Here is a 13,004-nt window from a genome sequence, read left to right on the forward strand (position 1 = left end):
TTTTTTTTATCTCTCTTAATTATGCTGAAATTCTAACAAGTTGGGGACCTTTTCATATTCTAAAAACTTCTCATTCTAATGTCAACCTTTTCGATATCTATTTTGTTGTTTCAAAAACGTGTAGATTATTGTCACTGGGAGAGAAAGAGAGGAACAATGCCACACGTTGTTAACGGATACTTTTGCATGCTCACATTGGGATATTTTTAACATAAAAATAATTTACTCGATAATTTGTAGAAAATTAAGTGAATTAAAATCAGTTTATTTCATTCCTTTTTACCCCTTAAATATTAATTATACGTTACTAATGACTCCAAAAGTCACTTCGTATGAATTTAATATTTGATGAATGCGATATTCATCTGAAATGTGAAATGTAATTTTTATTCTCTGTATATATCAATCAAACTAGAGAATAAATACAAGGAATTGCAGCTATCTTTTTTGCAGTTCTTGCATAGTTCATTTGATTACCCTCTTTCACGTGCCTCTCCTTTTTTTTTTTTTTTTTTAATATTTTTTCACTTATTTTAATTATTTTTATTACAAAGGGGTAGAGGAAGGGGAAAAGGGAAAGGGAATTACAATGTGCGGATTCGAATCCTCACCAACAAGGTGAGAGTTCAGGTAGCTAACCAACTGAACTACTAGATCCCTATGTGCCTCTCCTTCTCACTTAGTAGCTAACTTCCTTTTGTCGTTCGTTTTTTTAAAAATAATTTTTCATTTTTTTTCTTGATCGCTAATTATTTTATTTCTTCTTTAATGATTCTGATATGATAGTTTAAAATTTAAGTTGATGAACGGAAGAAAATGAGAAAGTAAAAAGTGATGAAAATAGAGAACTAAGTTATTGGATCAAAGAGTAAAAATACACCTTAGTTTGTATGGATTAATTTAGAATAATAATTCGCTCACAAATGTAACTTTCTCTTTCCTTTTCTCCTTTTCTCCTTTTATAGCCTTTATTACTCATAGAATCTCGTTTTAAGCTCTTATGACTCTCATCAAGGTCATCCCCTTCTGATCATGTCGTATATATGTTTATTCATGTCGTATGTTTATGGTAGAAACTTTCAAAAGTAATTGACATTTTTTTAATTGCGCAAAATTTAAATAAATTGGTAGTGAAGTATGAAAGCTAGAAAATTGTTTTCTTTTATTTTGGCTTCTTTTAAATTTTAAACAAAAATAAAATTATGAAAGTACTCAAATTTGACTCCATAACAAAACTAAAAACTAAAAAACTAACTACTTATATGCATATAAAATCTAATTACTCCGATATGCAGTGATCATTCTTCTTAAAATTATTTTCTTTCTTTACATTCTTAAGGGAAAAAGGTTTTGGCTTCACCTATATTAATAATACAAAAAAATAAAATAAGATAAGAACATATAACGAAGTGTTAATCTAATGCATTTGAAGTTGAAGAACAAAAAATATTTCAAATATTCAAATTTAAAAATAGTTGTAATACTTTAGTATTGTAAAAAAAAAAATTGTCACCTAATGAGGTTTCTTTGCGCGGACGAGTTTACTAGTGAATCTTTATAAACTAATATCAACTTGATAAATTTTCCACTTAAACCACTTGCCAATTTCTACAACTCATTTAATATTACAGAGTACACAACAAGCTTTTGAAAGTGGCAAAATGAGGCTTTAGCTTCCTATATGCTATAAGTTATCTTAATAAATTGCTATAAGTATACCGGAAATACAAAGAAATACCCAAAGATGAGTTCATAGATTAAGAGATCAATCCTTAATCTTCCTCAAGATGTTATGTCAAACATACTATCAAGATTACCAGTTAAATATCTCTTACAATTCAAGTGTGTGTCCAAAACTTGGCTATCTTTAATTTCAGATGAAGAATTTATCAAACTTCATCTTTCTCAAGCTATTTTTGACCCAAAGATTTTAACTATGTCACCCTTTAAGTCCTTGGACTATGAATCTCCATCATCACTTGAAGATCATGTCGATGATGGCCATGACGACGCCATTGTAGATTTGTGGTATCCATCCATGGAGGAAGAACTCGAATCCAATACTGTTGAAATTATTGGTTCTTGTAATGGATTGATTTGTTTGTTACCATATGACACTAATAAAATTTCTCTGTGGAATCCCTCTACTAGAGTCTCCAGGGACTTGCCAAGTCTACCTTATGATTTTCCTGATGATTGTCCCATTTTCAATGGATTTGGTTATGATTCGGTTAACGACGAGTACAAGGTAGTCAGAGGTACATCAGATGGAATAGTCGAGGTTTTTTCTACATGTGGCGAAAGATGGAGAAAGATTCAAGGTCTTAAGTGCATTTTTATTTTAGAAGAAGAAGGGGTTTTCTTTAATGGATCTCCTCATTGGTTGGGCTATAGTTGTTCACCCCGAATTTGGGAAAGCAATTGAATTTGTACGCGGGTATAGGATATGCGCTTGGACCTTGATGTATATTTAATAGTGTAAAATATGCGTGTGAATATGTAGTGAGAGAACGACTAACAATGATAATCTCTTTAATATTTGATGGAATAAACGCTATATAAATGGTAACAAAAGGCCTTGGCCGAATCAGATATTGAGAGAGAGATTGTATGTATGAACTCTTTTATTATGAATGTTCTTGGTAAGTCATGGAGCCAACCCCCTTAAAGGAGGAGGATATACCCTATTTATAGTAGTGAGCCCATGGGCCTCATACAATATGAACTAATAAAATAGCAATAAAAAGGACAGCCCCTGCACGGATTTGGTGGGATTGGACTGACGGCGCCGTCTGACACACGCATAGTTGGTAGCCGACCATGATGCGTTTCAGCAACGGTCATAACGGACCAACGGACACATGGACAAACGGTTGTCCGGATCAACGATGACGAACCCTCGGGAAGAGTCCCCGAACCATCGGTGGCACAGAGACCGGGCCAAATGGCGTTTCTGCTCAGTTTCGATTGAAGCTCTTGTCCGGAAAGGTATGATGCCCCTCGTGCGAACCCCCGGCAGTTTTCTTCCTTCGATCCATAGTCTCCCCGGATTAACTCATATCCGGTTTTTACCGTATACAGATAGCCCCCACACTTCCCGGACCGACGATCCATCGGAGTAACGGGAAGTGAATGAATCATACAATCGTCAGCCCGGATGGCCTATCCTTATCTCCTTATTTGGCGGGAATAGTTGCGTCACGTCTTCCCCTTTGCCGGCCACGCATCCTGCTCCGGATGGTCCGCTCCTGTCAACCGCCTTTTGCACGTCGTTTCGGGTCGCTTCACATTAATGATGGGACACGTGGCGACCCCCGATTGGCCTTCCTCGATAACCGTTCCCCTCCTTATGCCTATATAAAGCCCCTCATTTCCTCATTTTTTTCACTTTTACGATCTGCTCTTTCGTTTCTTCTCTCCTCTGCGTTCTATTTTCATCCTTTCTACAGCAAATCTGTTACCAAACCTTCGCTTGTTTTTATGTGAAAGGGAGATTAACTTTGTCACCATTCTTGCCCACTGCTTTTTGCTCCAGTTGCTCTTCAGATCACCATTTCCTTCGTTTCCTTTGCATTATTTTCCGAAATCCTTTCCCCTTCATTCTTACAACATGTCTGAAACCACTTCTCCCGAAATTCCCTCGGTTTCATCCCCTAGGGCCGAGGCTGTGTCTCCGGCTAAACAAAGGAGTAACCCCGATACTACGGCCTCGGATATTATACCGGCTAAATTTAACTTCAATAAAGACCTCGAGGCGGAAAAGCCCTCTGCCATCTCAGACCGGGGGTACGACGTGAGGCGATATCCTTCCTCCATAACCGAGGATAAGCTCGACGTAGTCCGAGCAGATTGTGGATGGAACACACGCCCAGTGAGGGTGTTTGCACCCGGGCCGGACGAATCCATTACCGACCACCGGGAAGGGTTCTTGTACGTGTACACTTATCCCTTTACCCTTAAACTCGATCCCCCAATTGATCCAGTCATACTAGACATGTGCCGGACCTATGGCGTGACTTTGGCACAGGTCGGCCCAATCGTTTGGAGGGTCGTTGCTTGCCTCCGGTTGCTGGCCAACAGAGCTGAGAAGGAGTTCTCACTGGGCCATCTAATACGCCTGTACTCTCCGAGAATATTCCGGGGCGGTGTCATAAAACTAACCAAGCGCAGCCGGAATCCGTTCTTCTCGAAGATGGACGAAGACCGGGACAGGGGATGGCTAGAACGCTATGTCTGGGTAAAGACCGAAGACATAATCCCGGCCGCCCATCTACCTTTTCCAGAGAAATAGAACGACAAGCGTAAGTTCGATCCTTTGAGCAATCGTTCTTACTCGTTCAGCCGCTTTCAGTATTGTTTTCTCACTGCCCTTTTTTTTTTGTAGCAAACGGATTTGCTCCCCCGGTAATTCGCAATCTGAGTGAATGGGTCACGACACTCCTCGGCCAGCTTCCCTATGAGGACCGAACGTGGGCCCATTTGTCACGTGGTCGATGGATCGCTCAAAATCATGGTAATGTTTGACTTCCCTTCATTTCTGCTGCATCCTTAGCCATTCGTGGTCGTCAGCTTTCTCAATCCTGCCTATGTCTTTGTTGTTCAGGTTTGCCGAAGGGCTCGGTGGCATCCAGATCGGAGTCGGGGGCCGCTTCCCCTGCACCGGCATCCGCGTTCGACACAGCGGGTTCTTCCCGTGTTCTTGCCGAAGCTGCCAAAAGGAAGCGGCCCTCCGAAAAGAGGGAACCGCCCAAGTGGAAGAAAGCAAGAAGTGTTGCCCGGCCCCCGAGAGAGGAAGCGGAGCCCGACATCATAGTTCGGAGGGTCGACCCGGCTCCGTCAACGGCTACAGTACCCGAGGGGACTGCCCACGTTCCGCCTTTGACTTCTGTCAACGAAGGTCTCTTGATTTCCGTTCTTCCTTCAGTTGCAGAAGAAATCCTTTCCCCGGCTCCTCTCCGGTCGGTTGACTTCGTCGATATTTCAGGTGAATCTTCTCCGGAAGATGCTCCCCTGCAGAGGAGAAAGGGACCGGGGGAAACGGCTGTCACTGCAGCTGATCAAAGGACCGCGCCAGTTCCGGAGACCGGAGCCCCCATTCACGCTCATCCGTCTCCCGACCATGAACCTGTTTCTACTGCGGAGCCCCCGGTCTTTTCCAGAAACATTGAGTCCACGCCAAGTTCATCTACCCTGGCTTCGAGGGCTGAGGATTTTGAAGATATGTTTTCAACCACTCCTCCTGCTACCGGTGAAACTGCGGGTTTCGTCCATCTTCCAATTCCTCGGGTCACGAGGTCGGCTAACCGACAATCAGAATCTGGTTCTAGATATAACCTGGTGACCATCTTCCCAGCCCCGAGCGTAGAACCAAGAAGAACCAGATCGGCCGTAATCACCGTCCCCGAGGATTGCGGCTTTCTATCGCGCCTGGTGGGAGTGGCAAGCTATTTATGGCCTCTTGTCTCCGACTCGGACAAACGTAAAATGACCGAGGTCACCTGGCAGTGCCTTATGAACGAAGGCATGCATGCGGGCAACCGGGTAAGACCCTCAGCCACCCTTGTATATCAGTAGGCTTTATGCTCACTTTATTTGATTGTTCATGTTTGTTTTTCTTGCAGAGTGTGGTACTGGTCAATAAGGCCTTCATCCGTGCCCAACACGAGATGGACGATCTTCGGGGCCAACTAGATGCCCAAGGCCGAGAAACGGAGGAATATAAGCATCTTCTCCAAGAGAAAGAGGAAGAGTTGGGTCGGGCGGCTGTTCTCGCCAACCTTCATCCCGAGCTCGATGCGGCCAAGGACGAAAATCGTCGTTTGAAGAGTGAATTGGCCGCCATGACCGATTATAATCGAAGCCTCGAGACTGAGAAGATTGGCCTTAGCCGAGACAAAGCCCAATTTTCATCGAGGCTGGACGAGCTGGAGACCACCGTATCCCAACTCCGGGGGGAACTGGATTTGGTGAAGGCCGATGCAATGGGCCTAGCCGAGAGGAACCGGCTACTGGAATCCGACACCGCTCTGTACGAAGAACGTATGAGAGTTTTCGAAGGGAAAACCGAGGAGCGGTCTCGGATATGTGAGGGCTTAAAAGCCGAGCTGGAGGAGGCGGTGAGTGCCAACGATGTTCTTAAGGCCGAGCTAGAAGCTGTTGTTCACATGAGTAATATTGCTGTGGCAAACCGGGCCGAGCTGGAGACCAAGTTAGCTAAAGTCGAGGCTGATTTGGAGGAAGCCTGGAAAGGCGTGGAGGCGGCCGAGGCTCAAATCGCCATCGTTGCCGAGTACGAGAAGTGGAAGTCTCGGCGGCTCACCCTCGAAGAAGTCGAGCGCGGATTCTCCGATCTTCCGGCCTTGATAAACCAGGCCAAAGAGATGGAGGAGGAGGCAAACCACGCCCTCGGGTCCGACTCAGATGATTCCAAAAGAACCGAGTCCGATCATTCTGCCTCCAGTCATCTAACATAGGATTTTTACTTGGCTTTTGCTTTTTGCCTTTGCTGGCCTTTTGACCTTTGATGTAAAAGTATTCTTTGTAAAAGTACCTTTTGTATGTATGGAAGTTGCACTTTTCTTGTTTCTTCATTTGAGCGCTTGTTTTTATTTTGCTTTGAATTACTGGTCCGTTTTTGGACAAGATGACCTGTAGTCATTGGTTAATTCTGCCCGTAGGACTTACTAGATGTTTTGTGACTTCGGATCTTTCCGTGCCCGTGATAGGCGCTTCTTTAGGACCGGCATTTTTTGTGGCCAGCTCGAATTTCGACCACAGTGCCCGGTATAGGGCGTATAAATTGAACAATGCCGAAATACGACCTTTGCAATGGCTTTTGTATTGTAAGTGTTTGTACATATGATAATTTTTATTTCTTGTATCTTTGCCGTAGGAAACACTAAATGGGACATGATTCATTATGATCGTTTGGTCCTTACATCGAAGGAGATGACCGGTGGCCAGCCTTTGTTTTTGCCGTGGCAAATGCTGAATGGGACACGATTCATTATGATCGTTTGGTCCTTACATCGAAGGCGATGACCGGTGGCCAGCCTTTGTTTTTGCCATGGCAAATGCTGAATGGGACATGATTCATTATGATCGTTTGGTCCTTACATCGAAGGCGATGACCGGTGGCCAGCCTTTGTTTTTGTCGTGGCAAATGCCGAGCTTCTTCGTTTCTCTCTATCTTAGCATGCTTCGATGTGGGCACCGTGTCCCCTAACACTTATCCGAGCTTCGAGGTCGGGTGAGTGTTATCAAGCCCCCCACTCGGAAGGCGTGACCTCGGGTGTCCGGGTGCTAGTCCTTTATCTTTGTTGCGTAGCACGTTGTACTTGTTGCCTCATTAAAAACCTCGTCGGAAAACCCATTTTGGGATAAAACCGCACTAAGGAAAAGAGTGCAACACGTGCTTTCAGTCCTAAATTCTAATTTTATGCTGTCCTTGATTTCCTGCAAAAGAAATATACGGTTAACAAAAAGTATGTGGGAAGATCATACCTTAGCAGTAGTATCTTTTTAGATGGGCTACGTTCCAGTTGTTGCGTAGGCATTGCCCATCCATGGACTCCAGCTGGTATGATCCTTTGCCCGTTACACCGGTTACCTTGTACGGTCCTTCCCAGTTCGGTCCTAGCTTTCCCTCGTTGGGGTTCTTTGTATGTAGGGTGACTTTTCGAAGCACCAAGTCCCCCACTTGGAAATGCCGAAAATTGGCTCTTCGGTTGTAATATCTTTCCATCCTCTGTTTTTGGGCCGCTATGCGGATCGACGCTCCTTCGCGTAGCTCATCCGCGAGGTCGGGCTTCACGGCCATAGCCTCCCCGTTCGATTCTTCGGTGGCATATCTGAAACGGAGGGTCGGTTCGCCAACCTCCACGGGGATGAGGGCTTCGGCTCCGTAGACCAATGAGAACGGGGTTTCCCCCATGCTCGATTTGGATGTGGTTCTGTAAGCCCAGAGCACCTCCGGGAGTATTTCCCTCCAATTATGCTTTGATGCCTCAAGCCTTTTCCTCAGATTTTGGATTATCGTTTTGTTCGTTGATTCTGCTTGCCCGTTTGCACACGGGTGATACGGGGTTGACACGATTTTCTTGATCTTCAACCCTTCGAGGAAACTGTTGACCTTGTTACCCACGAACTGGGGGCCATTATCACAGGTTATCTCAGACGGGATGCCGAAACGGTAGACGATGTGGTCCCATATGAAGTCGATGACTTCCTTTTCTCTTATCTTTTCGAAGGCCTGCGCTTCAACCCACTTAGAAAAATAGTCAGTCATAAACAAAATGAAACGGGCCTTACCTGGTGCCCGAGGTAACGGACCAACAATGTCCATTCCCCACTTCATGAAAGGCCAAGGCGAGATGACCGAATGTAGCAACTCCCCGGGCCGGTGAATCATCGGAGCATGCTTCTGACACCCGTCACATTTTTGGACGAAATTTTTCGTGTCCTCGTCCATCCGGTTCCAGTAATAACCGGCCCTGACGATTTTTCGAACCAAAGCTTCTGCACCGGAGTGGTTGCCGCAGGTTCCCTCGTGCACCTCTCTTATCACATATTCCGTTTCACCGGGGCCCAAACACTTAGCTAAAGGACCTAGGAAGGAGCATCGATACAGTTGATCGTCCACCAAGCAAAAGCGGGCAGCCTTGGTCCGTAGCGATCGTGACTCCTTCGGGTCCTTTGGGAGCTTCCCATCACGCAAGTAGTCGATGTACTTATTGCGCCAATCCCAGGTCAAGCCCATTGTGTATATTTCGGCGTGCCCGGTTTCTATGGCCGTGTTTGATAAGTGCACCGTTGCCCCGAGGTTGATTTCCTCCTCCTCGACCGAGGATCCCAAGTTTGCTAATGCATCAGCCTCGCTATTCTGCTCCCTCGGTATGTGCTGCATGGTCCACTCTTTAAATTGATGAAGTACCACCTATGTTTTTTCAAGGTACCGCTGCATCCGCTCGTCCTTTACCTCGAATACGCCGTTTACCTGGTTCACGACCAGAAGCGAGTCGCACTTTGCCTCGATTGTTTCGGTTCCCATGCTTCGAGCCAATTCCAAACATGCAATCATAGCCTCATACTCGGCTTCATTGTTAGTCAACCTAGCAGTTCTAATGAACTGTCGGATTGCCTCCCCGGCCGAGGTCCTAAGGACGATCCCTAGGCCGGAACCTCTAAGATTCGAGGCCCCGTCCATATGTAGAGACCAAATGCCCCCGGTCTTTCCCGAGGTCAGCAAAAGTTCCTTCTCGACCTCGGGGACCATGGCCGGGGTAAAGTCTGCCACAAAATCGGCCACGATTTGGGATTTGATGGCCGTCCGAGGCTTGTACTCGATATCGTAATCGCTAACTTCTATAGCCCATTTTGTTAACCTACCGGATAACTCAGGCTTATGCATGATGTTTTTTAAAGGGTAAGTGGTTACCACACATATGGGGTGGGATTGAAAATAAGGTTTGAGTTTTCTAGAAGCGCTTACCAATGCTAATGCCAGTTTTTCCAAATGGGGATAACGGGTCTCTACATCCCCCAAAGTTCTACTTACATAATAGATAGGGAATTGCGTACCTGATTCTTCTCGGACCAAAACGCCGCTTACCGCCATTTCGGAGACTGCTAAATAGAGGAAGAGTGGCTCATCGGACCTCGGTGTGTGCAGCAACGGGGGGCTGGATAAATACTTCTTCAATTCCCTTAGGGCTTCTTGGCACTCCGGTGTCCAAACGAAGTTGTTCTTCTTTCGGAGCAAAGAGAAGAAACGGTGACTCCTGTCCGAGGACCTCGAAATGAAGCGACTCAGTGCCGCTATCCGCCCGGTGAGCTTCTATACCCCTTTTATGTTGTTCACGACCTCGATGTCCTCGATGGCCTTGATCTTGTCCGGGTTGATTTCAATTCCTCGGTTTGACACCATGAATCCCAGAAATTTACCAGACCTGACGCCGAAGGCACACTTCTCCGGGTTGAGCTTCATGTTGTATCTGCGGAGTACATCGAAGGTTTCCTGCAAATGCTTTAAATGGTCCTCTGTTTCCAGGGACTTAACAACCATATCGTCAACATAAACTTCCATCGTTTTCCCTATTTGTTCTTCGAACATCCCATTAACTAGGCGTTGGTAAGTTGGACCCTCGTTTTTTAATTCGAAAGGCATGACGTTATAACAATAAGTCCCGTAACGGGTAATGAAGGATGTTTTCTCTTGGTCCTCCGGGTGCATCCGGATCTGGTTGTACCCGGAGTAAGCATCGAGAAAACTCAACATTTCATGCCCGACCGTCGCATCGATCATTCTGTCGATGTGAGGCAATGGAAATGAATCCTTCGGGCATGCCTTGTTTAAATCCTTATAATCGACACACATTCGAAATTTGTTACCTTTTTTGGGAACCACCACCACGTTAGCAAGCCAATCCGGGTATTTCACCTCCCGGATGGAACCTATATTCAAAACCTTCGTTACCTCGTCTTTTACGAAGGCGTGCTTTGACTCTGACATGGGCCTTCTTTTTTGCTTGACCGGGAGAAACTTCCCATCCAAGATGAGTTTGTGTGATGCTATTTCCGGTGATATACCTGTCATATCTATATGCGACCATGCAAAGCAATCGGCGTTAGCTCGAAGAAATTCAATTAATTTACGCCTGATCCCCGGGGTGAGCCCCGTGCCCAGGTATACCTTTCTGTCCGGTAAAAACTCGAACAAGATGATCTGCTCCAGCTCCTCCACGGTTGACTTGGTCGCGTCCGAGTCATTCGGTGTGACGAAGGATCTGGGCATCCCGAAGTCCTCCTCCTCGTGCACTGGATCCGATCCAGTATACTTTAGTTGCTATTGGGGGGCTTCCCCTCCGGTTGTACCCTTCTCTTCCCGAGCCGGCTTCTCGGGCCAGGGAGTTGCCTCATCTACTGCGAACATTTCCTTTGCTGCGGGCTGCTCGCCCCAGATGGTTTTCTCCCCCTCCGGAGTGGGGAATTTCAGCAGCTGATGCAGTGTTGAAGGAACTGCCTTCATACCATGTATCCAGGGTCTGCCCTATAATGCATTATATTTCATGTCCCCTTCGATCACATAGAACATCGTTTGCTGAATGGTGTCATCCACGTTTACAGGCAACGAGATCTCTCCATTCAAGGTTTCACTTGCCATATTGAACCCGCTTAGTACTCGGGCCACTGGTACGATCTGATTGAGCAGTCCCAACTGTTCAACCACTCTCCACCGGATGATGTTGGCCGAGCTACCTGGGTCAATCAAAATACGTTTGACCTTAGTTTTAAGGACAAGTATAGAAATTACCAACACATCATTGTGGGGTTGGGTGATGCCCTCCGCGTCTTCGTCATTAAAGAAGATAGATCCCTCGGTCGAATGACCCCGAATGCGCTTTTCACGAACAATAGAAATTTTCGTCCGCTTCATTACCGGCCCTCGAGGGGCGTCAATGCCCCCCACTATCATGTTGATTGTATGCTGGGGTTCGACAGGTTCGGGCCTTTGGTAAGATTCTCTTTCCTTATAATGATTTTTGGCCCGCTCGCTCAGCAGGTCTCGGAGGTGACCATTTTTCAATAACCGGGCTACCTCCTCTCTCAATTGGCGGCAATCTTCGGTCCTATGACCGTGGGTTCCGTGATATTCACACACTACGCTCGGATCCCGCTGACCCGGGTCCGACCTCCATGGTTTAGGCCATCTTACATCGGGGACACGTCCAATAGCCGAGACAAGTCTCAAAGTACTAACTTTGAAGTTGTACTCCGAAATTTTTGGCGGAACTCTATTACTGGCGGAACCTTCGGCGTCACTCCTAAATGAGAGTCCCCGACTGTTCGACGGGCGTTCAACCCGCTTGCTGGCCCGTCCAGAGGAATGGCTTGGACTCTCGATTAATTTTTCCGACCTGAAACTTTGTCTCTCCGAATGGGGATATGGCAGAAACCTCTCTTTCGATGATTCGGACTTCGTTTCGTATCCCTTCCTCGGTGCCTCGAAACCTCTATTTACTTTGACCCTTACCGGTGGGAGCTCGACTTGATCATCCTCCACCCGAATTTTCGACTCATACCGATTGTGGACGTCGGCCCATGTTACGGCCTCGTATTCTAGCAAACTTTCTTTCAACTTGGCTGAGGCGACTGAACTTAGCATGTTGAGCCCTTTTGTGAAAGCTTGTGCGGCCCATTCTTCTGGCACCGGGGGGAGTTCCATCCGTTCCCTCTGGAACCGGGTGACGAACTCCCGTAGCAGCTCATCGTCCCTTTGAGTTATCCGGAAGATATCGGCCTTAGGGGCCTGCACCTTTATCGCACCGGCATGTGCCTTTACGAACGCATCGGCGAGCATTTCGAAAGAAGTGATAGAATGCTAGGGTAGATGGTCATATCACGTCAACGCTCCCTTCGACAGAGTTTCCCCAAATTTCTTCAACAACACCGACTCGATCTCATCTTCTTCCATATCATTGCCTTTTATGGCACAAGTATATGAGGTCACGTGCTCGTGTGGGTCTGTGGTGCCGTCATACTTCTGTATGTCGGGCATTTTGAACCTTTTCGGGATCAGTTTCGGGGCCGCACTTGGTGGAAAAGGCCTTTGGATGTACCTCTTCGAATTCGGCCCCTTCAGTAGAGGTGGAGCCCCCGGTATCTGGTCCACCCGAGAATTGTACGTCTCGACCCTCTTCTCGGTCGAATCCACCCGTTTCGCCAAGGTCTCGAGCATTTTTAGGACCTCAGTTGAGGAGCTGGCCCCGGAGCCGTCGCTCTCGATCATTCGTTCTCCGTTTCTTCCGGTTTCAACCGTACCCTTTGACTTTACTGGCCCTGCTTCACCCTTTCCGCTCTGCAGTTGAGCAATCGCTTGCCCTTACTCGGCGATTGCCGCCCTTTGTTCCTGTAGCATTTCAAAGATTAAACGCAAGTTACTGCCGTCGTTTGGTGCGTCCGATTCTCTCCGGACCCGATCCCGGGATAACGTAACGGAATGGTGA

The 13,004-nt window shown here is 46.5% G+C and overlaps 1 protein-coding gene across 1 annotated transcript; it reads left to right on the plus strand.

Annotated features, from left to right (window-relative positions):
* The first annotated feature begins 1,339 nt into the window (after window positions 1-1,339).
* Window positions 1,340-2,598, plus strand: LOC132602640 (F-box/kelch-repeat protein At3g23880-like). Its single transcript, XM_060315446.1, has one exon. The coding sequence runs from the start codon at window positions 1,793-1,795 to the stop codon at window positions 2,423-2,425; it is 633 nt and encodes a 210-aa protein (XP_060171429.1). The 5' UTR covers window positions 1,340-1,792; the 3' UTR covers window positions 2,426-2,598.
* Window positions 2,599-13,004: the final 10,406 nt, after the last annotated feature.

This window comes from Lycium barbarum, chromosome 7 (genome assembly GCF_019175385.1).
Source record: "Lycium barbarum isolate Lr01 chromosome 7, ASM1917538v2, whole genome shotgun sequence".
Taxonomy (NCBI): Eukaryota; Viridiplantae; Streptophyta; class Magnoliopsida; order Solanales; family Solanaceae; genus Lycium; species Lycium barbarum.